At 52.6% G+C, this 27,723-nt stretch overlaps 1 protein-coding gene across 1 annotated transcript in view; it reads left to right on the top strand.

Annotated features, from left to right (window-relative positions):
* Positions 1 to 26,919, top strand: part of cnga4 (cyclic nucleotide gated channel subunit alpha 4) — a 184,665-nt gene extending 157,746 nt beyond the window's left edge. The window contains exons 3-5 of the mRNA XM_072475925.1: positions 14,886 to 14,992; positions 21,241 to 22,236; positions 26,519 to 26,919. Coding sequence (XP_072332026.1) covers positions 14,886 to 14,992; positions 21,241 to 22,236; positions 26,519 to 26,919 — 1,504 coding nt within the window. The remainder of the gene's footprint in view (positions 1 to 14,885; positions 14,993 to 21,240; positions 22,237 to 26,518) is intronic.
* The last annotated feature ends 804 nt before the right edge of the window (positions 26,920 to 27,723 follow it).

The raw sequence follows: 27,723 nt of genomic DNA, 5'->3' as shown, positions 1-27,723 counted from the left end.
ACCCCCTTTGCTTTTGTGCCAGACAGGAATGAACAGTTGCTGTAGTTCCTCCATGCGTTCCTTGAATGTTTGCCATTGTCTATCCACTGTCATCCCTTTAGGTAACTCTCCCCAATCTATCAAGGCCAACTCATGCCTCGTATCCTCATAGTTCCCGTTATTAAGATTCAGCACCCTAGTTTCCGATGCAGCATAATGTGGATAAATGTGAAGTTAACCTCTTTGGACAGAGAAACAGAATAGCAGAGTGTTATTTAAATGGTGAATGATTGGAAAATGTTGATGTACAGAGGGACCTGGGTGTCCTTGTACACTTGTCACTGAAAGCAAGCACACAGATACAGTAAGCGGTTAGGAAGATAAATAGTATGTTGAGTACATAGAACATAGAACGGTACAGTACAGGCCCTTCGGCCCACGATGTTGTGCCGAACTAGTCTGAAACTAAGATCAAATCAACCTACTCCCAATCATTCTGGTGCCCTCCATGTGCCTGTCCAATAACCGCTTGAAAGTTCCTAAAGTGTCCGACTCCACTACCATAGCTGAGAGTGCGTTCCACGCCCCAACCACTCTCTGAGTAAAGAACCTACCTCGGACATCCCTCCTATATCTTCCACCATGAACCTTATAGTTATGCCCCCTTGTAACAGCTACATCCACCCGAGGAAAAAGTCGCTGAACGTCCACTCTATCTATCCCTCTCTTCATCTATACACCTCAATTACATTACCTCTCATCCTCCTTCGCTCCAATGAGAAAAGCCCTAGCTCCCTCAACCTTTCCTCATAAGATCTAGCCTCCAATCCAGGCAGCATCCTGGTAAATCTCGTTTGCACCCGTTCCAATGCTTCCACATCCTTCCTATAATGAGGTGACCAGAACTGCACACAATACTCCAAATGTGGTCTAACCAAGGTCTTGTACAGTTGCAGCATAACCCCGCGGCTCTTAAACTCAATCCCCCTGTTAATAAACGCTAACACACTATAGGCTTTCTTCACGGCTCTATTCACTTGGGTGGCAACTTTCAGAGATCTATGGACATGAACTCCGAGATCTCTCTGCTCCTCCACATTCCTCAGAACCCTGCCATTAACCCTGTAATCCGCATTCAAATTTGTCCTACCAAAATGAATCCCCTCACACTTACCAGGGTTAAACTCCATCTGCCACTTTTCAGCCCAGCTCTGCATCCTATCAATGTCTCTTTGCAGCCTACAACAGCCCTCCACATTATCCACTACTCCACCAATCTTGGTGTCATCAGCAAATTTACTAACCAACCTTCAACTCCATCATCCAAGTCATTGATAAAAATCACAAATAGCAGCGGACCCAGCACTGATCCCTGTGGTACACCGCTGGTAACTGGTCTCCAGGATGAAAATTTACCATCTACCACCACCCTGTGTCTTCTATGTGATAGCCAGTTACTGATCTAATCGGCCAAATTTCCCTCTATGCCATGCCTCCTTACTTTCTGCATGATCCGACCATGGGGCACCTTATCAAACGCCTTACTAAAATCCATATATATGACATCAACTGCTCTACCTTCATCTATGTACTTAGTTACCTCCTCAAAGAATACAATCAAACTTGTGAGGCAAGACTTACCCCTCACAAATCCGTGCTGACTATCCTGGATTAAGCTGCATCTTTCCAAATGATCATAAATCCTATCCCTCAGGACCCTTTCCAATAATTTACCTCTGACCGAAGTGAGACTAACCGGCCTATAATTCCCAGGGTTATACCTATTCCCTTTCTTGAACAAGGGGACAACATTTGCCTCTCTCCAGTCTTCTGGCAGTATTCCTGTAGACAGTGAGGACATAAAGATCAAAGCCAAATGCTCTGCAATCTCATCCCTCGCCTCCCAAAGAATCCTAGGATATATCCCATCAGGCCCAGGGGACTTATCTATCCTCAGGCTTCTCAAAATTTCTAACACATCTTCCTTCCGAATATCTACCTCCTCCAGCCTACCAGCCCGTATCGCACTATCCTCCTCAACAACATGGCCCCTCTCCTTTGTGAACACTGTAAGAAAAGTATTCATTTAGGGTCTCTCCTATATCTTCAGACTCCATGCACACGTTCCCACTCCTGTCCTTGACCGGCCCTAACTTCACCTTGGTCATTCTTTTATTCCTCAAACAAATGTAAAAAGCCTTGGGGGTTTCCTTGATCCTACCCCCCAAGGACTTCTCATGCCCCCTCCTAGCTCTCCTAAGCCCCGTCTTGAGCTCCCTCCTAGCTATCTTGTATCCCTCAAGTGCCCGAACTGAACCTTGTTTTCTCATCCTTACATAAGCCCCCTTCTTCCTCTTGACAAGACATTCAACCTCTTTTGTAAACCATGGCTCCTTCCCTCGTACCGGAGCTAGGGTGTCTGACTGCAGCTGTACAGGGAATTGTGAGACCACAGCGGGAGTAATGTGCGCAGTTTTGGCCTCTATATCTGAGAAATTATATTCTTTCCATCGAGAGAGTGCAGCAAAGGTTCACCAGACTGAATTCTGGGATGGCAGGATTGTTGTACGAGGAGAGACTGGGCCTGTATTCACTGGAGAGAATGGGAGGGGATCTCATTGAAAGGTATAAAATTCTGACAGAGCTGGAAAGACTGGCGCTGTTTCCTCTGGGCTGGGAGATCTGGAAACAAGGGATCGTGTAGCACAGTGGTTAGCACTGTTGCTTCACAGTGCCAGGGTCCCGGGTTCGATTCCCTGCTGGGTCACTGCCTGTGCGGAGTCTGCACGTTCTCCCCGTGTCTGCGTGGGTTTTCTCTGGGAGCTCCGGTTTCCTCCCACAAGTCCTGAAAGACATGGGCGGGATTCTCTGACCCCCCGCCGGGTCGGAGAATCGCCGGGGGCTGGCGTGAATCCCGCCCCCGCCAGTTGCCGAATTCTCTGGCACCGGAGATTCGGCGGGGGCGGGAATCGCGCCGCGCCGGTTGGTGGTCCCCCCTCCGGCGATTCTCCGGCCCGGATGGGCCGAAGTCCCGCTGCTGGAATGCCTGTCCCGCCGGCGTGGATTAAACCACTTCTCTTACCGGCGGGACAGGGTGGCGCGGGCGGGCTCCGGGGTCCTGGGGGGGCGGCGCGGGGCGATCTGGCCCCGGGGGGTGCCCCCACGGTGGCCTGGTCCGCGATCGGGGCCCACCGATCCGCGGGCGGGCCTGTGCCGTGGGGGCACTCTTTTCCTTCCGCCTTCGCCATGGTCTCCACAATGGCGGAGGCGGAAGAGACCCCCTCCACTGCGCATGTGCAGGGATGCCGTGAGCGGCCGCTAACGCTCCCGCGCATGCACCGCCCGGAGATGTCATTTCCGCGCCAGCTGGCGGGGCACCAAAGGCCTTTCCCGCCACCTGGTGGGGCGGAAATCAGTCCGGCGCGGGCCTAGCCCCTTAAGGTTAGGGCTCAGCCGCTCAAGATGCGGAGGATTCCGCACCTTTGGGGCGGCGCGATGCCGGACTGATTTGTGCCGTTTTTGGCGCCGGTCGGCGGACATCGCGCCGATTACGGAAAATTTCGCCCATGCTGTTAGGTGAATTGGACATTTTGAATTCTCCCTCTGTGACCAGAACAGGCGCCGGAATGTGGCGACGAGGGGATTTCCACAGTAACTTCATTGCAGTTTTAATGTCAGCCTACTTGTGGCAATGAGATTATTATTATTATTGGATACATGGTAGAAAGGTTTCTCTGTGTCAAGGTATGTGGGGAGAGAGAGTGTGGTGTTGAGACTGAGGGTCAACCATGATCATATTGAGGTGGAGCAGACTCGAGGGGCTGAATGGCCTCCTCCTGATCCTATTTTTTGAGTTATTAATGTTTAAGAACTTTCTCTGATGTTGGGTGTAGTCCAGTCGGTCTCATTAAGGTATTTGTTGTCTTTGGGAGTTCAACAGTGAGTATTTATAAACCTTCACCGTCACAGTAAAGGCCCAAGCAGGGTCTGTCTCCGTGCTTGCTCCTACACATGGCTCTGTCCAACACTGCTAGGTACGGATGTGTTCTGTTACGGTGTGTTCTGTGGGCGGGACTATACTCAGTCACGCACTAACCCTTTATGTGCCAGACCCTTATAACTCCAAGAACTAGCACGAGAGGCAATGTGGAGAAGAGCTGGGAAGAGACGGGGCAAGAGATAGATAGAGAGAGATAGAAAGGGATAGTGATAGAGAGAGAGAGAGAAAGGGATAGTGATAGAGAGAGAGAAAGAGATAGTGATAGAGGGAGAGAGAAAGGGATAGTGATAGAGAGAGAGAAAGGGGTAGTGATAGAGAGAGAGAGAAAGAGATAGTGATAGAGAGAGAGAGAAAGGGATAGTGATAGAGAGAGAAAGAGATAGTGATAGAGGGAGAGAGAAAGGGACAGTGATAGAGAGAGAGAAAGGGATAGTGATCGAGAGAGAGAGAAAGAGATAGTGATAGAGAGAGAGAGAAAGGGATAGTGATAGAGAGAGAGAGAAAGGGATATTTTGTGAGGGCCAGGAAGAATCCAGCATGAGTTTTAAGGATACAAAGTAATAACATTTATTTACAATAACATATATATATAACCATGATGAGGAGATGCCGGCGTTGGACTGGGGTGAGCACAGTACGAAGTCTTACAATACCAGGTTAAAGTCCAACAGGTTTGTTTCGATGTCACTAGCTTTCGGAGCGCTGCTCCTTCCTCAGGTGAATGCAGAGGTCTGTTCCAGAAACATATATATAGACAGAGTCAAAGATGCCAAACAATGCTTGGAATGCGAGCATTAGCAGGTGATTAAATCTTTACAGATCCAGAGATGGGGTAACCCCAGGTTAAAGAGGTGTGAATTGTACCAAGCCAGGACAGTTGGTAGGATTTCGCAGGCCAGACGGTGGGGGATGAATGTAATGCGACATGAATCCCAGGTCCCGGTTGAGGCCGCACTCATGTGTGCGGAACTTGGCTATAAGTTTCTGCTCGGCGATTCTGCGTTGTCGCGGGTCCTGAAGGCCGCCTTGGAGAACGCTTACCCGGAGATTAGAGGTTGAATGCCCTTGACTGCTGAAGTGTTCCCCGACTGGAAGGGAACATTCCTGCCTGGTGATTGTTGCGCGATGTCCGTTCATTTGTTGTCGCAGCGTCTGCATGGTCTCGCCAATGTACCACGCTTCGGGACATCCTTTCCTGCAGCGTATGAGGTAGACAACGTTGGCCGAGTCGCACGAGTATGTACCGCGTACCTGGTGGGTGGTGTTCTCACGTGTAATAGTGGTATCCATGTCGATGATCTGGCACGTCTTGCAGAGATTGCCATGGCAGGGTTGTGTGGTGTCGTGGTCACTGTTCTGAAGACTGGGTAGTTTGCTGCAAACAATGGTTCGTTTGAGGTTGCGCGGTTGTTTGAAGGCAAGTAGTGGGGGGGTGGGGATGACCTTGGCAAGATGTTCATCGTCATCAATGACGTGTTGAAGGCTGTGAAGAAGATGTCATAGTTTCTCCGCTCCGGGGAAGTACTGGACGACGAAGGGTATTCTGTCGGTTGTGTCCCATGTTTGTCTTCTGAGGAGGTCGGTCCGGTTTTTCGCTGTGGCGCGTTGGAACTATCGACCGATGAGTCGAGCGCCATATCCCGTTCGTACAAGGGCATCTTTCAACGTCTGTAGATGTCTGTTACGCTCCTCCTCGTCTGAGCAGATCCTGTGTATACGGAGCGCTTGTCCATAGGGGATGGCTTCTTTAATGTGTTTAGGGTGGAAGCTGGAGAAGTGGAGCATCGTGAGGTTATCCGTGGGTTTGCGGTAAAGCGAAGTGCTGAGGTGACCGTCCTTGATGGAGACGAGTGTGTTCAAGAATGCAACTGATTTTGGAGAGTAGTCCATGGTGAGTCTGATGGTTGGATGGAACTTATTAATGTCATCGTGTAGTCGTTTCAGTGATTCTTCGCCGTGGGTCCAAAGGAAAAAAATGTCATCGATGTATCTGGTGTATAACGTCGGTTGAAGGTCCTGTGCGGTGAGGAGGTCTTGTTCAAACTTGTGCATGAAGATGTTGGCGTATTGGGGTGCGAATTTGATCCCCATGGCTGTTCCGTGCGTCTGGATGAAGAACTTGTTGTCGAAGGTGAAGACGTTGTGATCCAGAATGAAGCGGATGAGTTGCAGAATTGCGTCTGGAGATTGGCTATTGTCGGTGTTGAGTACTGAGGCTGTTGCAGCAATGCCGTCGTCATGGGGGATGCTGGTGTAGAGTGCCGAGACGTCCATTGTGACGAGGAATGTTCCTGGTTCAACTGGTCCATGGGTGCTGAGTTTCTGTAGGAAGTCCGTCGTGTCGCAACAGAAGCTGGGTGTACCTTGTACGATGGGTTTCAAGATGCCCTCGATGTAGCTAGAGAGGTTCTCACACAGGGTCCCATTGCCTGAAACGATAGGGCGGCCTGGTGTGTTGGCCTTATGTATTTTCGGGAGGCAGTAGAGATCTCCAATGCGGGGAGTACGTGGGATGAGAGCACGTAGGGTGCTCTGAAGATCTGGATCCAAGGTCTTGATCAGTCTGTTAAGTTGGCGGATGTGTTCCTTGGTCGGATCTGCGGGTAACTGTCTGTAGTGTTCTTGGTTGTTCAGTTGTCGGTATACTTCTTTGCAGTAGTCCGTTCTGTTCAGTATGACGGTGGCCCCTCCTTTGTCTGCTGGTTTGATGACGATGCTGCGGTTGGTCTTGAGAGCGCGGATGGCATTGCGTTGTGCTTGGGTGACGTTCGGGGCTGTCTTGTGAATGCGACTGATGAATCTGGCATTGACGCGACGCCTGACGGCTTGAGCATACATGTCGAGTCTAGGGCAGCGGCCTTCCGGAGGGGTCCAATTCGACTCTTTCCTCTTCGGTTGCCGCGCCGCAGATCTCTCGGTCTGCTGTTCCGGTTCATTGATAGTCTGCTTGGGTTCGCTGTTGGCCTCTTGGGGTCTGTGGAAGAATTCCCGGAAGAATTCAGAATTCCAAAATCAAATTTTATATATATATATATATATATAACAGCAGCAGTAACTTCCCTTGCTACATTCTCCTTCCTGCTGGTTCCTGAACTGGCCAGCTTTATTTATACTAGGAGTTTACTAGTGGTTTCTCCGCCCCCCCCTCATTGGGGAAGCTCATACTCCCACAGGATTGTGGGATAGTCATTAGTCCCCAGCCAATGAATGGTAAGTAGGCAGGTTATAACATCCCCTCCCCCCCAAAGTCCAAGGAATCCACCGAAGACCCTGGCGAAGGAGGGCGTCGGACTCGTTTTGCCACAGGCCGGACACCATTTGCACGCGGCGCTGGATCAGGCGGCGTGTAACGAGACGGAGACCGGCGCTTCCGTGATAAACGGCACAACGGTTGTACATCCACGGCCCGTGGACCCGAGGATTCCCCCTCTGATGCATCCTGTGTCTCCGTCTCGGAGTCAGAGTCTGCTGCCTCCGTCATGTCAGCGTCTCTATCTCCATTCGGTCCCGTAACGACCTGCGCAGGCTTCGAGTGAGGCACCAGTGGAAGATTGTGAGGACTACCTTCCCTTGTTTCTGGTCTCTGCGGCTGTAGAAATGAGCTCCGGGGGCGGGGAATCTTTTGAGGGGATGGTCTTCTGGACCAAACGTGGTCTACATGTTTGCGCTGGAGACGACCCTGGGCTTGCACCTGGTAAGATATAGGGCCCGTTTGGCGAAAGATTACACCAGGAACCCATTGGGCACCACCAGCAAAATTCCGAACGAACACTGGGTCACCGGGCGCAAACTGCCGAATCGGACGATGCCGAGAAAATCCCTGTCCCTGACGTTCTTGTGTGCGGCGTACTTTTGCGCCAATGTCCGGGAAAACCATACTAAGGCGGGTGCGAAGTCTCCGGCCCATTAGGAGTTCTGCGGGAGCTACCCCAGTCACTGCATGGGGGGTGGTCCTATACGTAAACAAAAAGCGAGCCAGTCTCGTGTCCATTGATCCGGAAGACTGCTTCTTTAGGCCTCTTTTGAATGTCTGCACTGCGCGCTCTGCCAACCCATTGGAAGCCGGATGGTAAGGGGCAGTGCGGATATGGCGTATGCCGTTCATCTTCGTGAACCTCGCAAACTCCTCACTCGTGAATGGAGTGCCGTTATCCGTGACCAGCACCTCGGGGAGGCCATGCGTACTAACCGACAAACGCATCTTTTCAATTGTTGCGCAGGACGTTGTCCCCTGCATCTTATGCACCTCTAGCCATTTACACTGGGTGTCAATTAATAGAAGGAACATGGATCCCTGAAAAGGGCCGGCGAAATCTGCATGCAAGCGTGCCCAAGGCCGCCCTGGCCATTCCCAGTGATGTAGGGGCGCGGCCGGCGGAAGCTCCTGATGCTCCTGGCAAATGGAGCAGTTTTGGGCCACCTTCTCAATGTCGGTGTCGAGGCCTGGCCACCAGACCTGGATGATCATTGTGCAAGTCTGTTAGTATCAGCTCCTGGTCTTTTTCCGGGACAATCACACGCGTCCCCCACAAGAGGATGCCGTCTTCCACGCTGAATTCTGACAGCTTGGAGGAAAATGCCCGCAACTCGCCTGGGAGCTGTCTGTGCTGCCCACCATACAGGACTATGTGCCGAACCTTTGACAGGACTGGCTCCGTCTGGGTCCACTCACGGATCTGTGATGCCGTGACAGGCAAGGTGTCCATAAAATTTAGGGTTGCAACCACCTCACCGGTCGTGGGGGTCGACATGGGGCCGGTCGATAAAGGCAATCGGCTCAGTGCGTCGGCATTTGCTATCTGCGTACCTGGTTTGTGCTCCAGAGAATACTCGTATGCAGCGAGCAACAAAGCCCAGCGCTGGATCCGTGCAGAAGCAATGGGCGGTATTGGCTTATCCTCTCTGAAAAGTCCCAGCAGAGGCTTATGATCAGTCACGATAGTGAAATGGCGGCCATACACGTACCGGTGGAAGCGTTTCACTGCAAAAACCACTGCCAGGCCCTCCTTCTCGATCTGCGCGTACTTTTTCTCCGCTGCAGTCAATGTGCGGGAGGCGAAAGCTATCGGTCGCTCGGCCCCGTTCTCCATCTTGTGGGACAGGACGGCCCCAATACCATACGGGGATGCATCACATGTGACGCGCAAAGGCTTTCCAGGATCATAGTGGGTTAGTAACCCAGACGACGACAATTGTTGCTTTACCCGCCGGAAAGCGGTTTCTTGCGGCTGACCCCAAACCCAGGTGTGATTTTTCTTTCGCAGAAGGTGCAAAGGGGCCAGCGTAGTTGCCAGATTGGGGAGGAACTTCCCGTAATAGTTTACGAGACCGAGAAAAGAACGAAGATGCGAAGTGTCAGTCGGGGCGGGGGCATGTTGAATTGCACGCACCTTCTCTGCGACGGGGTGCAAACCTTTGCGGTCCACCCGATAACCTAGGTAGACTACTTCCTTTGCCTGAAATACGCACTTTGTCCGACATAAACGGACTCCAGCCTCTGAAAGGCGTCTAAGGACAGCCTCCAGATTTTCCAAATGTTCCTGCTCCGACGTCCCTGTAATCAAAATGTCATCTAAGTAGACAGCAACACGCGGTAAACCTCTCAAAATGCCCTCCATAACACGTTGAAAAATTGCGCAGGCAGAGGATACTCCAAGGGGCAACAGTGTATATTCATACAGGCCCCGGTGTGTGTTAATTGTTACATATGGTCGGGAGGCAGAGTCCAGCTCCAACTGCAGGTAGACGTGACTCATATCTAATTTTGTGAACGAGAGTCCACCTGCAAGCTTCGCGTAGAGATCCTCTATGCGAGGCATTGGATATCGGTCGAGTCGGGAAGCCGTATTCACTGTAAGTTTATAGTCGCCACACAAGCGAACTGTGGCATCTGGCTTCATTACAGGTACAATTGGTGCTGCCCAGTCAGCAAAACGGACGAGCCTGATAATACCCAAACTCTCCAAACGAGTGAGCTCCCCTTCTACCTTCTCGAGCAAGGCGTAAGGCACTGGGCGCGCCCGGAAATAGCGCGGCGTGGCTCCTGGTTCAACTTGGATACGGGCTATAGCCCCTTTTATTTTCCCCAAACCGGGCTGGAATACATCTGGGTATCATCCTAGCACCTCAGTCAACCCTTCAGAAACTGTTTGGAGGATGTGCTGCCATTGCAACCGCAAATGGCGCAACCAGTCCCGACCCAACAGGCTGGGCCCATGGCCACGCACTACGATAAGTGGGAAACGCCCCTCCTGGTGTCCATAAACAACAGGGGTCATTGTAGTTCCTGCAATGTCCAGTGGTTCCCCCGTGTAGGTGGCCAACCTGGCCTGTGAGTCGGTTAATGTAAGGGTCTGTATACCCTGCTAGATGCGGTCGAATGTCCTCTGGGCGATCACGGAGACCGCTGCACCAGTATCCAACTCTATCTCCAGCGGGTGACCATTGACCTGTACTGTCACCTTAATGGGGGCCACACGGGGAGCTGCCACACAGTGCAGCTGCAGGCAGTCGTCCTCCGTCTCCACGTCCTCAGGAGTGGTCGCCGCAGGTTCATCCACATGGAAGGTACAGCCCCTGGGCTGGTCCAAGTTACGGCCCCTGGGCTGTTCCCAGTTTTGGTCGGAACGACAGCGCCTCTGGCGCCCCCAGGACCGCCGTCCGCGACGGGGTCAGTGCCTACAAGTCTGACACGGACATGGCTCCTCATCCATTGGTTCTGGAGAAGGCTCCCTTCGGGGAGGAATGTCCGACGGCCACTGGCGTCGGTCCGGACGTTGCCTCGCCCAAGGTACCGCAGGAGTGCGGGGGGACGTTTTCAGACGGAAGGGGTTGCGCCCCAAGGCATGCACTTCCATTCCCTGCCGCTCCTGCACTCCTCGCTCTGCGCTCTCTCGGGACAATACTATTTGAATGGCCTGTTGAAAAGTCAATGTTGGCTCAGCTGACAACTTTCTCTGGGTGGCCGCATTGTTAATCCCGCAAACCAAACGGTCGCGTAACATTTCTGACAAGGTCTCACCATAGTCACAGTACTCCGCAATCCTGCGTAGCCTGGATAGAAAATCGGCAAGGGGTTCTCCAGGGGTCCTCTCAGCGGTATTAAACTGGTAACGCTGGACTATCGTGGACGGGGTTGGGTTAAAATGTTGCCCCTTTATATTCACAAGTTCATCAAACATTTTGGTGTCCGGCGCAGCTGGGTACGTAAGGCTCCTAATCACCCCAAACGTATGCGGGCCGCAGGCGGTGAGCAATATGACCACCTGGCGCTCGTTTTCGGTGATATTGTTTGCCCGGAAATAGTAACGCATCCGTTGTGTGTACTGGTTCCAGCTTTCCAGCGCAGCATCAAAAACATCCAAACGTCCGTACAGAGGCATGGTATAATAGAAAACAACTTCCAACCTGTATCCAACAAAAATCCAGGGAAGTGGCTTCAGCAGTGTAGACAGCTATTCACTTTAACCCTCGTCGCCAGTTTTGTGAGGGCCACGAAGAATCCAGCACGAGTTTTAAGGATACAAAGTAATAAGATTTATTTACAATAACATATATACATAACAGTAGCAGTAACTTCCCTTGCTACATACTCCTTCCTGCTGGTTCCAAACTGGCCAGCTTTATTTATACTTGGAGTTTACTAATGGTTTCTCCGCCCCCCTCATTGGGGAAGCTCATACTCCCACAGGATTGTGGGATTGTCATTAGTCCCCAGCCAATGGTAAGTAGGCAGGTTATAACAGGATAGTGATAGAGAGAGAGAGAGAGAAAGATAGTGATAGAGAGAGAGAGAAAGGGATAGTGGTAGAGAGAGAAAAAGGGATAGTGCTAGAGAAAGAGAGAGAGGGATAATGATAGGGACAGAGAAAGGGATAGTGATAGAGAGCGAGAGAAAGCGATAGTCACAGAGGGAGAGAAAGGGATAGTGCTAGAGAAAGAGAGAGAGGGATAATGATAGAGACAGAGAAAGGGATAGTGATAGAGAGAGAGAGAAAGCGATAGTCACAGAGGGAGAGAAAGGGATAGTGCTGGAGAAAGAGAGAGATGGATAATGATAGAGACAGAGAAAGGGATAGTGATAGAGAGAGAGAGAGATAAAGGGACAGGGACAGAGAGAGAAAAAGGGATTGTGACAGCGAAGGAGAGAGGGGGAAAATGATAGACAGAGAAAGAGATAGTGATAGAGAGAGAGAGAGGGGTAGAGATGGCGAGAGAGAGTAAGGGATAGTGATAGAGAGAAAAAGGGATAGTGAGAGCGAGAGTGAGAAAGCGATAGCGACAGGGAGAGAGCGAAAGGGATAGTGATCATGGAACAGACAATGATAGAGAGTGACAGAGTGCGAGGCAGAGAAAGGGATAGTCTTCTGTGACGATCACTTGCGACCGAGTGTTCACAGAAGGAACTCTGTCTCACTGGTCATGGGTCCGGTGGGTTCTTGCACGGCCGATCAGCCAATCCCAGAGCCACATCTTCGGCCGCGCACTTGGCAGGTGTTTCCGGGAGGTGGGATTGGTCCAGATCGCTGGTATTCCTTTCTCAGCCTCCTTTTCCAGGCCTCCTCTTGCTGTCGGGCGTCTTCGAAGAATTGTGGCTCTTCAACCAGGAGGCGCCTCCAAGTAGACCTCTTTTGAGGACAGATCTCCCAGCTGTTGACGTCTATGTTCATTTCTTGATAAGCCTTCAGGGTGTCTTTGAAGCATTTTCTTTGTCCTCCCCCTGTTCAGGATCCTTCCTTGAGCTGGATGTTGGGAGTCTGACATCATTAACGCATGGCTGGCCCAGCAGAGTTGGTTCCGGGTGATCGTGGCCTCGATGCTGCTGCTCTTGCCTCGGACAGTATTGATGGTACCTCTCAGGGCCCGGAGCTGGTCTCTGTATATAGTCCACATTTCTGAGCTGTGTAGAAGGGTTGGGAGGACGACTGGCTCGTACACGAGGAGCTTGGTGTCAGCATGATTGTTGTGGTCGTCAAAGACTCTCATCCTGACCGGCCGGAAGGAGGTGCCTGCCGATTGGACACGATGTGGGATCTCTGCATCAATGTCAACTCTCAGAGGAGAGGTGGTTCCCCAGGAATGGGGACATTTCACGTCGGGGAGGACTTCTCCATTGATTTTGATGGAGGGAGAGACCGGATCTTGCCCTGGGGGCGGGCTGGTGAAGGACTTGAGTTTTCTTGAGGTGGAGGCTGAGACCGATATTTTGGTTTACTTCCGCGAAGGTGTCAGGCACAGTTTGGAGATTCTTACCGGAGAGAGTGGAGGTGGCGATGTCATCCACAGACTCAAGTTCCACGAGTGATGTCAGTGTTCTTTTATTCTTGTATTTCAACTGGTTGAAGTTGATAAGTATTCCATCCACCCTGCAGGCGATGTCCACTGCACTGGGAGGCTTGTTCTTGACAAGGTGAAGGATGCGAATGATGAAGATGGAGTAAAGGGTGGGGGTGAAGACACTTCCCTGTTTGACTCCAGTCTTGACTTTGAAGGTTTCCATTAGTGAGGACTGTCGGCGACTCCTTGTTGTGGAGGAGTCCCAGGATGTTGCTGAATTTCTCTGGACAGCCGGCCTTTGATGGGGTTTTCCACAGCACGTCCCGATTGACTGAGTCATAAGCCTTGGTCAGATCGATGAAGGTCATGTAGAGTGGACAGCACGGTAGCACAGTGGTTAGCCCTGTTGCTTCACAGCTCCAGGGCCCCAGGTTCGATTCCCCGCTGTCTGTGCGGAGTCTGCACGTTCTCCCCGTGTCTGCGTGGGTTTCCTCCGGGCGCTCCGGTTTCCTCCCACAAGTCCCGAAAGACGAGCTGTTAGGTGAATTGGACATTCTGAATGCTCCCTCTGTGTACCCGAACAGGCGTCGGAGTGTGGTGACTGGGGGCTTTTCACAGTAACTTCATTGCAGTGTTAATGTAAGCCTACTTGTAACAATAATAATAATTATTATTTGATGTTGCCCCTGGAATTTCTCTTGAAGTTGCCAAGCCGTGACAATCATGTCCGCTGTTCCACGATTTTGCCGGATCCACACTGGCTTTCCAGAAGGATTTCTTCAGAGACTGGGAGAAGACGGCGAGCGAGGATGCGGCTGATGACCTGCAGGATTCCCTCTCCAGTAGAAGGTGTAACCACCACCATCTTCCCTCAGCTGCCCTTCCCCTGCTCAGTCCTGAAGGAAACAGCTCTCCTTCTGAGAGCGAGGTGACTGAATCAAAGTCCATGTCCTACGTGCCGGTCTGAAGCTTCCCCCCGATCTCATGGTTCAATCCCCATCACCTCTCGACATTCTCCTCAGGGCCTGTCTGCGGGGGGGGGGGGGGGGCTGCTGGTTGCCTCTAGGCAGACGCCTGGCGTGGGACATCGTTTAACGTGGGGTTGCCATTGCACATCGACAGGCACACGGTCCTTGACAGAGGGTAGGTTCAGTTCCAGTGGCGAGGGAACCTTGAGATCTCCCGGCTGATGAAGCTTCGTCTCTCATCGCAGGCACCACACGGGCGCCCTCCACCTGAGCCGCTGCTGAGGAACCGTTTTGTCTGGTTCCTCCCCTCTGACCTTACCGTCATGTGTGACCCTGATATGACTCCCTGCGGCATTGCTCTGGGGATGAACTGAACATTCAAGTCTCTCCACTGAGGCAAGGTGGCAATAATCGGATAGTGAAAGAGAGAGAGAAAGTGATAGAGAGTGACGGAGAGGGAGAGGAAGAGAGACAGACAGAGGACAATGATCCAACAAGCAGCAGTGATAAACAATGAAAATATTGTTGGACAGTCAGAGAAAGGAGGCAAAGGTGAGCTCTGGTGTGGGTTCTGGGTGAATGGTGCCAGAACCGTTCCACCTTGTTTTGACACAATTGATGCCTGTGTGGTTTGCTCACTCCTGGTTCTAATTGGTTTTCAGGTGCAGTTTCCATGATCTTCAGCACAATTACCTGTCCGTGTGGCTTCCTCTGGATTACCTGTCCGATCTCACCTACCTGCTCAATATTCTGGTCAGGTTCAACACAGGTGAGTCCGTGCACAGCTTTCCATATTATTTTTTTGGATAGGATAAGATAAAAACAGTAGCCCCTCAGGTAGCTGGGACCATGTGGAATGGGCGGGTCAATGGGTCAAAAACTGACCATTCCAACTCACCCTCCTGAAGTGTGGCTCTCTCTCTCTCTCTCAACAATGACTTCCATCGTGTATCACCTTAACACAGTAACTCACAGGCATCAGATAACAACTGACATTGGGCCACATAGAGAGATAGTGGAGAGGTCTGGGGCGGGGTTCTCCGACCCCCCGCCGGGTCGGAGAATCGCCGGGGGGGGGCGGCGTGAATCCCACCCCCGCCAGCTGCCGAATTCTCCAGCACCGGAGATTCGGCGGGGGCAGGAATCGTGCCACGCCGGTCGGCGCCCCCCCCCCCCCCGGCGATTCTCCGGCCCGCGATGGGCCGAAGTCCCGCTGCTGTAATGCCAGTCCCGTCGGCGTGAATCAAACCACCTCCCTTACGGCGGGACTGGCGGCGCGGGCGGGCTCCGGGGTCCTGGGGGGGCCCGGGGCGATCTGGCCCTGGGATGTTCCCCACAGTGGCCTGGCCCGTGATCGGGGCCCACCGATCAGCGGGCGGGCCTGTGCCGTGGGGGCACTCTTTTACTACGCGTAGGCCATAGCCTCCGCGATGGCCGACGCGGAGGTGAGACCCCCCCCTGTGCATGCGCGGGGATGACGTCAGCAGCCGCTGACGCTCCCGCGCATGCGCGGACTTCCGCCGCCCGGCGGAGCCCCTTCGGCCCCGGCTGGCATGGCGCCAAAGGCCTTCCACACCAGCCGGCGGGACGGCAACCACTCCGGCGCGGGCCTAGCCCCTCACGGTGAGGGCTTGGCCCCTAAAGGTGCGGAGAAATCCCGACGCCGGTGTGGTTCCCGCCACTCCATCCCGCCGGGACCCCCGCCCCGCCGGGTACGGGAGAATCCCGCCCCTGGTCACAGAGGGAGAGTTTAAAGAGGAAGGGATCTGGAGTCATCGTGAGTTTTGAGAGGAATTTCAGAACTTAGCGTCTGAGCAGCTGAAACCATGCCTGCCAATTGTTACAATCCCAGTTGATGTCGTAATTGGACGGGCAGATCCCAGATTGGAATCCTGGCTCAAAGGAGCTTTACTTTTGTTTAGTAAACATTGATGAACAAAGTTCCAGGACTGCCAGTTAGCTTTTAACAACAATAAATACATTAATTGAGCATGAGAAGTTTGACGATAATACAGTACTCATTCACTCCCTTCACAAATGTACACAGATTTTAAGGATAACACAGGTTAAAAAATATATCTTATGCTATAATGGTTTCAGTAAGCACCCAGCCCCTGAAAACCAAAATGAAAATCACTTATTGTCACAAGTCGGCTTCAAGTGAAGTTACTGTGAAAAGCCCCTAGTCGCCACATTCCGGCACCTGTTCGGGGAGGCTGGTACGGGAATTGAACCGTGCTGCTGGCCTGCCTTGGTCTGCTTTCAAAGCCAGCGATTTAACCCTGTGCTAAACCAGCCCCTCGAGAGTTGTTCACTCCCAAATTAATAAGCTCCTTCTGCCTGGGCCCTGTTAAACAAAAAACACCACTCATCCCTATAGATGACCCTGGTTGCTAAGCAACAGTTTATTCTTTCTCAAAGCTCTTGTTTACTTTTCACATTGTAAACTCTCTAAACATAACAGGGTTACCATTTAAAATTAAACCCAAAATTCCCCCATACATGCAAATACCTTTGTTCAACATGAATCTAACTAAAGTTTTCCCCTTTCCTACACATGAACACTAAATTAAACTCACTTAAATCTATATAACACAGTGGCACAGTGGTTAGCACTGCTGCCTCTCGGTGCTGGGTTCGATTCCGGCTTGGGTCACTGTCTCTGCGGAGTCTGCACGTCCTCCCCGTGTCTGCGTGGGTTTCCTCCGGGTGCTCCGGTTTCCTCCCACAGTACAAAGATGTGCAGGTTAGGTGGATTGGCCGTGATAAATTGCCCTTAGTGTCCGCAAGATTATGGTAGGTTCCTGGGTTATGGGGATAGCGTGGGGCACCGAGGTAGGGTGCTCTTTCCAAGGGCCGATGCAGATTCCATGGGCCGAATGGCCTTCTGCACGGTAGGAATTCTACGCTTTTGGTACCTTGTTTCTAACATCCAACAAGGCAAACGAGGATCACTGAAAACTACCCCTGCTTCCTGACACAATGATGGAGCAATTAAAACTGCTGAAGATCACAAGAGCAGAGTTAGAGGAGTACTGAGACCTCGGAGGGATGTGCGGCAGGAGGGCATTCCAGAGATAGGGAGGGAGTGAGGCTGGGGCATTCCAGAGATAGGGAGGGAGTGAGGCTGGGGCATTCCAGAGATAGGGAGGGAGTGAGGCTGTGGGATCACAGAGATAGGGAGGGAGTGAGGCTGTGGGATCACAGAGATAGGGAGGGAGTGAGGCTGTGGGATCACAGAGATAGGGAGGGAGTGAGGCTGAGGGATCACAGAGATAGGGAGGGGGTGAGGCTGTGGGATTACAGAGATAGGGAGGGAGTGAGGCTGGGGCATTCCAGAGATAGGGAGGGAGTGAGGCTGTGGGATTACAAAGATAGGGAGGGAGTGAGGCTGTGGGATCACAGAGATAGGGAGGGAGTGAGGCTGTGGGATTACAGAGATAGGGAGGGAGTGAGGCTGTGGGATTACAGAGATAGGGAGGGAGTGAGGCTGTGGGATTACAGAGATAGGGAGGGAGTGAGGCTGTGGGATCACAGAGATAGGGAGGGAGTGAGGCTGGGGCATTGCAGAGATAGGGAGGGTTTGAGGCTGTGGGATCACAGAGATAGGGAGGGAGTGAGGCTGTGGCATTACAGAGATAGGAAGGGAGTGAGGCTGTGGGATTACAGAGATAGGGAGGGAGTGAGGCCGGGGCATTGCAGAGATAGGGAGGGTTTGAGGCTGTGGGATCACAGAGATAGGGATGGAGTGAGGCTGTGGCATTACAGAGATAGGAAGGGAGTGAGGCTGTGGGATCACAGAGATAGGGAGGGAGTGAGGCTGTGGGATTACAGAGATAGGGAGGGAGTGAGGCTGTGGGATTGCAGAGATAGGGAGGGAGTGAGGCTGTGGGATCACAGAGATAGGGAGGGAGTGAGGCTGTGGGATTACAGAGATAGGGAGGGGGTGAGGCTGTGGGATTGCAGAGATAGGGAGGGAGTGAGGCTGTGGGATTACAGAGATAAGGAGGGAGTGAGGCCGCGGGATTACAGAGATAGGGAGGGAGTGAGGCTGTGGGATTACAGATATAGGAGGGAGTGAGGCTGTGGGATTACAGAGATAGGGAGGGAGTGAGGCTGTGGGATTACAGAGATAGGGAGGGAGTGAGGCTGTGGTATTACAGAGATAGGGAGGGAGTGAGGCTGTGGGATTACAGAGATAGGGAGGGAGTGAGGCCGGGGCATTGCAGAGATAGGGAGGGAGTGAGGCTGTGGGATTACAGAGATAGGGAGGGAGTGAGGCTGTGGGATTACAGAGATAGGGAGGGAGTGAGGCTGTGGGGTTACAGAGATAGGGAGGGAGTGAGGCTGTGGGATTACAGAGATAGGGAGGGAGTGAGGCTGTGGCATTACAGAGATAGGGAGGGAGTGAGGCCGGGGCATTGCAGAGATAGGGAGGGAGTGACGCTGTGGGACTTCCGAGATAGGGAGGGAGTGAGGCTGTGGCATTACAGAGATAGGGAGGGAGTGAGGCTGTGGGATCACAGAGATAGGGAGGGAGTGAGGCTGTGGGATTACAGAGATAGGGAGGGAGTGAGGCTGTGGCATTACAGAGATAGGGAGGGAGTGAGGCCGGGGTATTGCAGAGATAGGGAGGGAGTGAGGCTGTGGGATTTCCGAGATAGGGAGGGAGTGAGGCTGTGGCATTACAGAGATAGGGAGTGAGTGAGGCCGCGGGATCACAGAGATAGGGAGGGAGTGAGGCTGTGGGATTACAGAGATAGGGAGGGAGTGAGGCTGTGGGATTACAGAGATAGGGAGGGAGTGAGGCTGTGGGATCACAGAGATAGGGAGGGAGTGAGGCCGCGGGATTACAGAGATAGGGAGGGGGTGAGGCTGTGGGATCACAGAGATAGGGAGGGAGTGAGGCTGTGGGATTACTGAGATAGGGAGGGAGTGAGGCTGTGGGATTACAGAGATAGGGAGGGGGTGAGGCAACGGGATCACAGAGATAGGGAGGGAGTGAGGCTGTGGGATTACAGAGATAGGGAGGGAGTGAGCCTGTGGGATTACAGAGATAGGGAGGGGGTGAGGCTGTGGGATTACAGAGATAGGGAGGGAGTGAGGCCGCGGGATTACAGAGATAGGGAGGGGGTGAGGCAACGGGATCACAGAGATAGGGAGGCAGTGAGGCTGTGGGATTACAGAGATAGGGAGGGAGTGAGGCAACGGGATTACAGAGATAGGGAGGGAGTGAGGCTGTGGCATTACAGAGATAGGGAGGGAGTGAGGCTGTGGGGTTACAGAGATAGGGAGGGAGTGAGGCTGTGGCATTACAGAGATAGGGAGGGGGTGAGGCTGTGGGATTACAGAGATAGGGAGGGAGTGAGGCTGTGGGATTACAGAGATAGGGAGGGAGTGAGGCTGTGGGATTACAGAGATAGGGAGGGAGTGAGGCTGTGGGATTACAGAGATAGGGAGGGAGTGAGGCTGTGGGATCACAGAGATAGGGAGGGAGTGAGGCTGTGGGATCACAGAGATAGGGAGGGGGTGAGGCTGGGGCATTACAGAGATAGGGAGCGAGTGAGGCTGTGGGATTACAGAGATAGGGAGGGAGTGAGGCTGGGGCATTACAGAGATAGGGAGGGAGTGAGGCTGTGGGATCACAGAGATAGGGAGGGAGTGAGGCTGTGGGATCACAGAGATAGGGAGGGGGTGAGGCTGGGGCATTACAGAGATAGGGAGCGAGTGAGGCTGGGGCATTACAGAGATAGGGAGGGAGTGAGGCTGTGGGATTACAGAGATAGGGAGCGAGTGAGGCTGGGGCATTACAGAGATAGGGAGGGAGTGAGGCTGTGGGATTACAGAGATAGGGAGGGAGTGAGGCTGTGGGATTACAGAGATAGGGAGGGAGTGCGGCTGTGGGATTACAGAGATAGGGAGGGAGTGAGGCTGTGGGATCACAGAGATAGGGAGGGAGTGAGGCTGTGGGATTACAGAGATAGGGAGGGAGTGAGGCTGGGGCATTACAGAGATAGGGAGGGAGTGAGGCTGTGGGATTACAGAGATAGGGAGGGAGTGAGGCTGTGGGATTACAGAGATAGGGAGGGAGTGAGGCTGTGGCATTACAGAGATAGGGAGGGAGTGAGGCTGGGGCATTACAGAGATAGGGAGGGAGTGAGGCTGTGGCATTACAGAGATAGGGAGGGAGTGAGGCTGGGGCATTACAGAGATAGGGAGGGAGTGAGGCTGTGGGATTACAGAGATAGGGAGGGAGTGAGGCTGTGGGATCACAGAGATAGGGAGGGAGTGAGGCTGTGGGATTACAGAGATAGGGAGGGAGTGAGGCTGTGGGGTTACAGAGATAGGGAGGGAGTGCGGCCGCGGGATTACAGAGATAGGGAGGGAGTGAGGCTGTGGCATTACAGAGATAGGGAGGGACTGAGGCAACGGGATTACAGAGATAGGGAGGGAGTGAGGCTGTGGGATTACAGAGATAGGGAGGGACTGAGGCAACGGGATTACAGAGATAGGGAGGGAGTGAGGCTGTGGGATTACAGAGATAGGGAGGGAGTGAGGCTGTGGCATTACAGAGATAGGGAGGGACTGAGGCAACGGGATTACAGAGATAGGGAGGGGGTGAGGCCGCGGGATTACAGAGATAGGGAGGGGCTGAGGTTGTGATGGGATTGTAAAACAGGATGAGAATTTTCAAATGAAGATTTTGCCTAACGAGGTCAGTGACGACAGGGGCATGGGACTTGGTGTGTTTTTGGATTGAGGACAGCAAAATTTTGGATTAACTGACGTTTGCAAAGACCAGATGATGTGATGGGTCGAAACCGAGAACAACGCTTTCAAGATTTATGTTTGTACCTGGGGGAGGCAGAATGTGGGGTCAGAGCACAACCAGATCTGAGTGAGTGACAGATCAGTCTCGAGGGGCCGAATGGACTCCTCCTGCTTTCTAATTTGCATGTTGAGATGTCTGTTAACTTTCCTCGATGTTGGAGTGAGTCTGGAATTTCTCTCCTGCAGGATATCTGGAACAGGGTTTGCTGGTTACAGACCGTTGGCAAATTGCTGGAAGATACGCTCGGAGTCATGGTTTCAAGCTGGATCTGCTCTCGCTCGTGCCCACTGACTTCCTCTACCTTCACTTCAGCATCCACAGCCCGGCACTCAGATTGAACAGACTGCTCCAGGTGCAGAGTCTCTCGGAGTTCTTCCAACGCCTGGAGACACGGGCTTCTTATCCCAACATCTTCCGGGTCATCCGTATCCTGATATTCATGGTGACCAGTATTCATTGGAATGCATGTGCCTACTTCACCCTGTCCAGGCACATTGGGTTCGGTCGAGACCCTTGGGTCTACCCCAATATCTCGGACACCAACAATGCCCGTTTGAGCCGCCAGTATCTCTACAGTTTCTACTTTTCTACCTTGATCCTCAGCACGATTGGCAACACTCCAGTCCCTGTACGAGAGGAAGAATATTTGTTTGTGATGGCCGATTTTCTCATCGCTGTGCTGGTGTTTGCAAGTATCGTGGGGAGCATGGAATCCATTGTATCCAATCTGGACCAATCGGGCCGCAGCGTCTTCCCTGACCACCAGCTGATTGGTGATTACCTCAGGTCCCAGCGAGTGGACCGCAAGCTGCAGGAACGGGTCACCAGGTGGACTCAGCATCTGCGACTCTACAAGAAGTTGACCAATGAGAGGCAGGTTCTGCAGATGCTCCCAGACCGGCTGCGGGCTGAGGTGGCAGTCAGTGTCCATCTGCAGACCCTGAGGAAAGTTCAGCTCTTCCAATCCTGTGAGCTGGGCATGTTGCAGCAGTTGGTGTTAAAATTGCAGCCGCAAGTCTTCAGCCCTGGAGACTATGTGTGTCGTAAGGGTGACGTAGGCAGGGAGATGTATATTATACAGGACGGTCGCCTCGCAGTGGTCGCTGATGATGGGGTGACGCAATTTGCCATCCTTGAGGTTGGGAACTATTTTGGAGAAATCAGCATTCTCAACATTGCAGGTAACAGTCTGCACGTCCATAATTTATAGGAGCAGAATTGAGCCATTCGGCCCATCGAGTCACATTGTTCAACGTGGACCCTATCTCCCACCTTCCCAAGTCACAACACTTGTGGTCAAGTCCCAAACCAGATACTGAGGACTCGATTGTTACCACACCCTGGGCTAGTGCATGGTCCATTCCAGACCCCCACACCCCGGAGACCCAACATAAGTGAATTGACCAATAATTTGTATATAATTTGCAAACTCTTTGGCCCCTTGACTGCTCGATAAATTATAGCTACCAGGTTTGTAAGTTAAAGTCAATAACTGTTTATTTACAGCAGGAACAATATTGAAATAGGCACTAATTATAACAGGATAATAGCCAGCCAATCTACAACTGCCCCATTTTACTGCCCCGCTCTCGACCCAAACATACACAAGACAGACACACACAGAGGGAGGGGAAGGGGTAAAAATAAATGGAATTAAAATGAAATGAGATATGAGTGTCCTTGCTTTCAGTGTCGAGGATGTTGCAACGGGTTGTACTCCCAGGAGGCTTCGGGATCAAACCCACAAATGTATGGTTAGAGGTAATCTTCTGGCAGTTGTATTCAGCCAGTACTCCCTGACAATAGAATTTCCTCTGGAGAGGCACTTTAACTTTTACCAACCTGGGCCTTCGCTCCAACGAACTGCAACAGGCCTCTTCTTACTTATTTCCAGCTCCACCAGAATGACCGACAGCCTTATCGAGATAAGAACAGAGTTCCCCACATGTGAATATAAAGGGTTTTTAAACAACTGACCCTGCCATCAGCTGGTGAATTTCCCTGCAGTTCAGTCTGGCTATGGAGAGAGAAAGGTCTTTACTTTGGATCTTCGGAAATCATACATTAAATGAGAGAGACACCAGGGCTGTGACCCTCCAGCTTCTGATCAAAACAAAAGTAAAAGCGAAAGCACAATTATATCATAGAATTTACAGTGCAGAAGGAGGCTATTCGGCCCATCGAGTCTGCACCGGCTCTTGGAAAGAGCACCCTACCCAAGGTCAACACCTCCACCCTATCCTCATAACCCAGTAATCCCACCCAACACTAAGGGCAATTTTGGACACTAAGGGCAATTTATCATGGCCAGTCCACCTAACCTGCACATCTTTGGATTGTGGGAGGAAACCGGAGCACCCGGAGGAAAGCCACGCACACACAGGGAGGATGTGCAGACTCCGCACAGACAGTCACCCAACCCGGAATCGAACCTGGGACCCTGGAGCTGTAAAGCAATTGTGCTATCCACAATGCTACCGTGCTGCCCTAAGTTACATAGAGGAAGAAACCTCCTTCCGCAATGTAAATTCTACAATTCAATAATTCTATGAATAAAGATTATTATAATTTTAATAATCGGAATAGTACATTGGCCGACAGCCAAGTCCATCAATATGTGTCCCAAATATTCCAGGAATCTGCTGATCTGAAACATAAATAGCACTTTGCAACCTGCCTTGCCTGAGGTTCATAGGTCAATCCTCAGTTTACCAGCCACTCAAATTAAATGGGAAGTTCACTTGAAAGGCACAGGTGCATTAATTGTCCACATGCAAAAATCGAGTCAGCAAAATAAAAAGGAAATTAAAAGGAGGAAAGGGGAAGAGGTCGAGATTGAACACGAGGATCCTTAATCGATGCAGCCGCCAATTTACCCTGCCGGGCGCAATGGGTGAATCAAGCGAGAGCCCCAAGTGGGGCTTCACGCCGGGCGCTGGGCCGGTCGGGATTCAACCAACACTCTCCACAGGCGCGATCCAGAACAACGTATTAAAACAAATGTCACCAGCCGACCGGGAGTCAAGACCGCGCCAAGGCTGCATTTAGCACTGCTTTCCGCAAACATGGACCAGGCATGAAGGCAACTCAGAGGGTCTTACAGACCATTAGAGACCCCCGGTGATGGGGGACACAATCAATCCCAGTGGACTACCGAGGGAGTGCCGCACTGTCAGAGGGTCAGTACTGAGGGAGTGCTGCACTGTCAGAGGGTCAGTACTGAGGGAGTGCCGCACTGTCAGAGGGTCAGTACTGAGGGAGTGCCGCACTGTCAGAGGGTCAGTACTGAGGGAGTGCCGCACTGTCAGAGGGTCAGTACTGAGGGAGTGCCGCACTGTCAGAGGGTCAGTACTGAGGGAGTGCTGCACTGTCAGAGGGTCAGTACTGAGGGAGTGCCGCACTGTCAGAGGGTCAGTACTGAGGGAGTGCCGCACTGTCAGAGGGTCAGTACTGAGGGAATGCCGCACTGTCAGAGGGTCAGTACTGAGGGAGTGCCGCACTGTCAGAGGGTCAGTACTGAGGGAGTGCCGCACTGTCAGAGGGTCAGTACTGAGGGAGTGCCGCACTGTCAGAGGGTCAGTACTGAGGGAGTGCCGCACTGTCAGAGGGTCAGTACTGAGGGAGTGCTGCACTGTCAGAGGGTCAGTACTGAGGGAGCGCCGCACTGTCAGAGGGTCAGTACTGAGGGAGCGCTGCACTGTCAGAGGGTCAGTACTGAGGGAGTGCCGCACTGTCAGAGGGTCAGTACTGAGGGAGTGCTACACTGTCAGAGGGTCAGTACTGAGGGAGTGCTGCACTGTCAGAGGGTCAGTACTGAGGGAGTGCCGCACTGTCAGAGGGTCAGTACTGAGGGAGTGCCGCACTGTCAGAGGGTCAGTACTGAGGGAGTGCCGCACTGTCAGAGGGTCAGTACTGAGGGAGTGCCGCACTGTCAGAGGGTCAGTACTGAGGGAGTGCCGCACTGTCAGAGGGTCAGGACTGAGGGAGTGCCGCACTGTCAGAGGGTCAGTACTGAGGGAGTGCCGCACTGTCAGAGGGTCAGTACTGAGGGAGTGCTGCACTGTCAGAGGGTCAGTACTGAGGGAGCACCGCACTGTCAGAGGGTCAGTACTGAGGGAGTGCCGCACTGTCAGAGGGTCAGTACTGAGGGAGTGCTGCACTGTCAGAGGGTCAGTACTGAGGGAGCACCGCACTGTCAGAGGGTCAGTACTGAGGGAGTGCTGCACTGTCAGAGGGTCAGTACTGAGGGAGCACCGCACTGTCAGAGGGTCAGTACTGAGGGAGTGCCGCACTGTCAGAGGGTCAGTACTGAGGGAGTGCTGCACTGTCAGAGGGTCAGTACTGAGGGAGTGCCGCACTGTCAGAGGGTCAGTACTGAGGGAGTGCCGCACTGTCAGAGGGTCAGTACTGAGGGAGTGCTGCACTGTTTGAGGATCAGTACTGAGGGAGTGCTGCACTCTCAGAGGGTCAGTACTGAGGGAGTGCCGCACTGTTTGAGGATCAGTACTGAGGGAGTGCTGCACTGTTTGAGGATCAGTACTGAGGGAGTGCTGCACTGTCAGAGGGTCAGTACTGAGGGTGCTGCACTGTCAGAGGGTCAGTACTGAGGGAGTGCTGCACTCTCAGAGGGTCAGTACTGAGGGAGTGCCGCACTGTCAGAGGGTCAGTACTGAGGGAGTGCCGCACTGTCAGAGGGTCAGTACTGAGGGCGTGCCGCACTGTCAGAGGGTCAGTACTGAGGGAGTGCCGCACTGTCAGAGGGTCAGTACTGAGGGAGTGCTGCACTGTCAGAGGGTCAGTACTGAGGGAGTGCCGCACTGTCAGAGGGTCAGTACTGAGGGACTGCTGCACTGTCAAAGGGTCAGTACTGAGGGAGCGCCGCACTGTCAGAGGGTCAGTACTGAGGGAGTGCTGCACTGTCAGAGGGTCAGTGCCGAGTGAGTGCTGCACTGTCAGAGGGTCAGTACTGAGGGAGTGCCGCACTGTCAGAGGGTCAGTACTGAGGGAGTGCCGCACTGTCAGAGGGTCAGTACTGAGGGAGTGCCGCACTGTCAGAGGGTCAGTACTGAGGGAGCGCCGCACTGTCAGAGGGTCAGTACTGAGGGAGTGCTGCACTGTCAGAGGGTCAGTACTGAGGGAGTGCTGCACTGTCAGTGGGTCAGTACTGAGGGAGTGCTGCACTGTCAGAGGGTCAGTACTGAGGGAGTGCTGCACTGTCAGTGGGTCAGTACTGAGGGAGTGCTGCACTGTCAGAGGGTCAGTACTGAGGGAGTGCTGCACTGTCAGGGGGTCAGTACTGAGGGAGTGCCGCACTGTCAGAGGGTCAGTACTGAGGGAGTGCCGCACTGTCAGAGGGTCAGTACTGAGGGAAAGTTTGTGCTGGGCAGTGAATGGATCAAGGCCTTTGTTTCAATCCTGCCCCTGATCACATGTTGTTTGTGTATTTTCTATTTGTCTCCGAAGGCAGCAGGTTTGGGAGCCGCCGCACTGCGAACATTCGGAGTATCGGATACTCGGATCTCTTTGCCCTGGGGAAGGATGATCTCTCCGAGGTGCTGCGGGAGTTCCCAGAGGCGAAGGATGTGCTGGAGGGGAGAGGCCGGGAGATGTTGCTGAAGATGGGGATGTTGGACGAGGCCGTCACACACTCTGAATTGGAAGAGATGGACGTGCAGGGCCGTGTGGAATGGCTGGAGTCTGCCCTCGACTTGCTGCAGACCAGATTGGCTCGCCTGATTGCCGAGCTGCCCTCCAATGTCAGAAAGATCAACCTTCGCCTCAACTACCTGGAAAATGAGTTGAGTGAGAGGCTGGACCCTGATGAGGACTCCAAGAGTGACGGGACGGAGAGGGTCCCAGGTTGACCCAGGCCTAGCCCGGGTCCCCGGGCCTAGATCAGGCCCCAGCCGCAGGCCCATTCCAATGTGCAGGGTTTGGGGCCATATATCCGTAAATAGGCAGTCAACTATTCGCAAGTAGTTTTAAGGTAGTTTATTGGGAAATAAGGTGTGGTGTTGGGTGTTCTAACACACAGAAGAGCCAACACAGTTGCATATGGTACAACGCTTGTTTATTTAAACTCACTATTTACAACTTGGTCTTTGCACTCTGCACGTGGGGGGCTCCCTGCTTGTGGTGTTTCAACAGCTCTTTCATGCTTCCTTCTCCCCAGACCTACTGACCTCCAGGTGTCGTGCTCGTGCTTTTTATGTGGTTGGTGTTCTTGTCTGTGATTGGTTGTGGTGTTGTGTACTCTGATTTGCCTGTTAGTGTGTCCATCATGATGTGTGTGTTTGAATATCATGACATCCCCCCTTTTTACAAAGATATGTGCCTACGTGGTAATAAATATGATCGTGACGTGAGTGCATCTAAGAGTGTGTGTGTGTCGTGTGCAGCATGTGTCTATGACGGAACTATGTACATGGGGCGATGTCGAGTGCGTCACATGAATCCAGTTGTACCATAACATAACAGAAATGCGAACGAGAGAAGAAGAAAAAAAATTTTGAACAGTTGTCCAGTCAGACGACATCTGGAACGATAAACAACAACAGGTTATCATGTAAAATTGTCCAACTTATTAAACATATGAACTGTATTATAAGTCCATTCTAATGGGTTTGCGACGAATTCGGGTTGACCGCCTTAAGGGTGGATCAAGAACC

Source organism: Scyliorhinus torazame, chromosome 15, assembly GCF_047496885.1.
Source record: "Scyliorhinus torazame isolate Kashiwa2021f chromosome 15, sScyTor2.1, whole genome shotgun sequence".
NCBI classification, from domain to species: Eukaryota; Metazoa; Chordata; class Chondrichthyes; order Carcharhiniformes; family Scyliorhinidae; genus Scyliorhinus; species Scyliorhinus torazame.
This window is presented reverse-complemented; position numbering and strand designations above follow the sequence as displayed.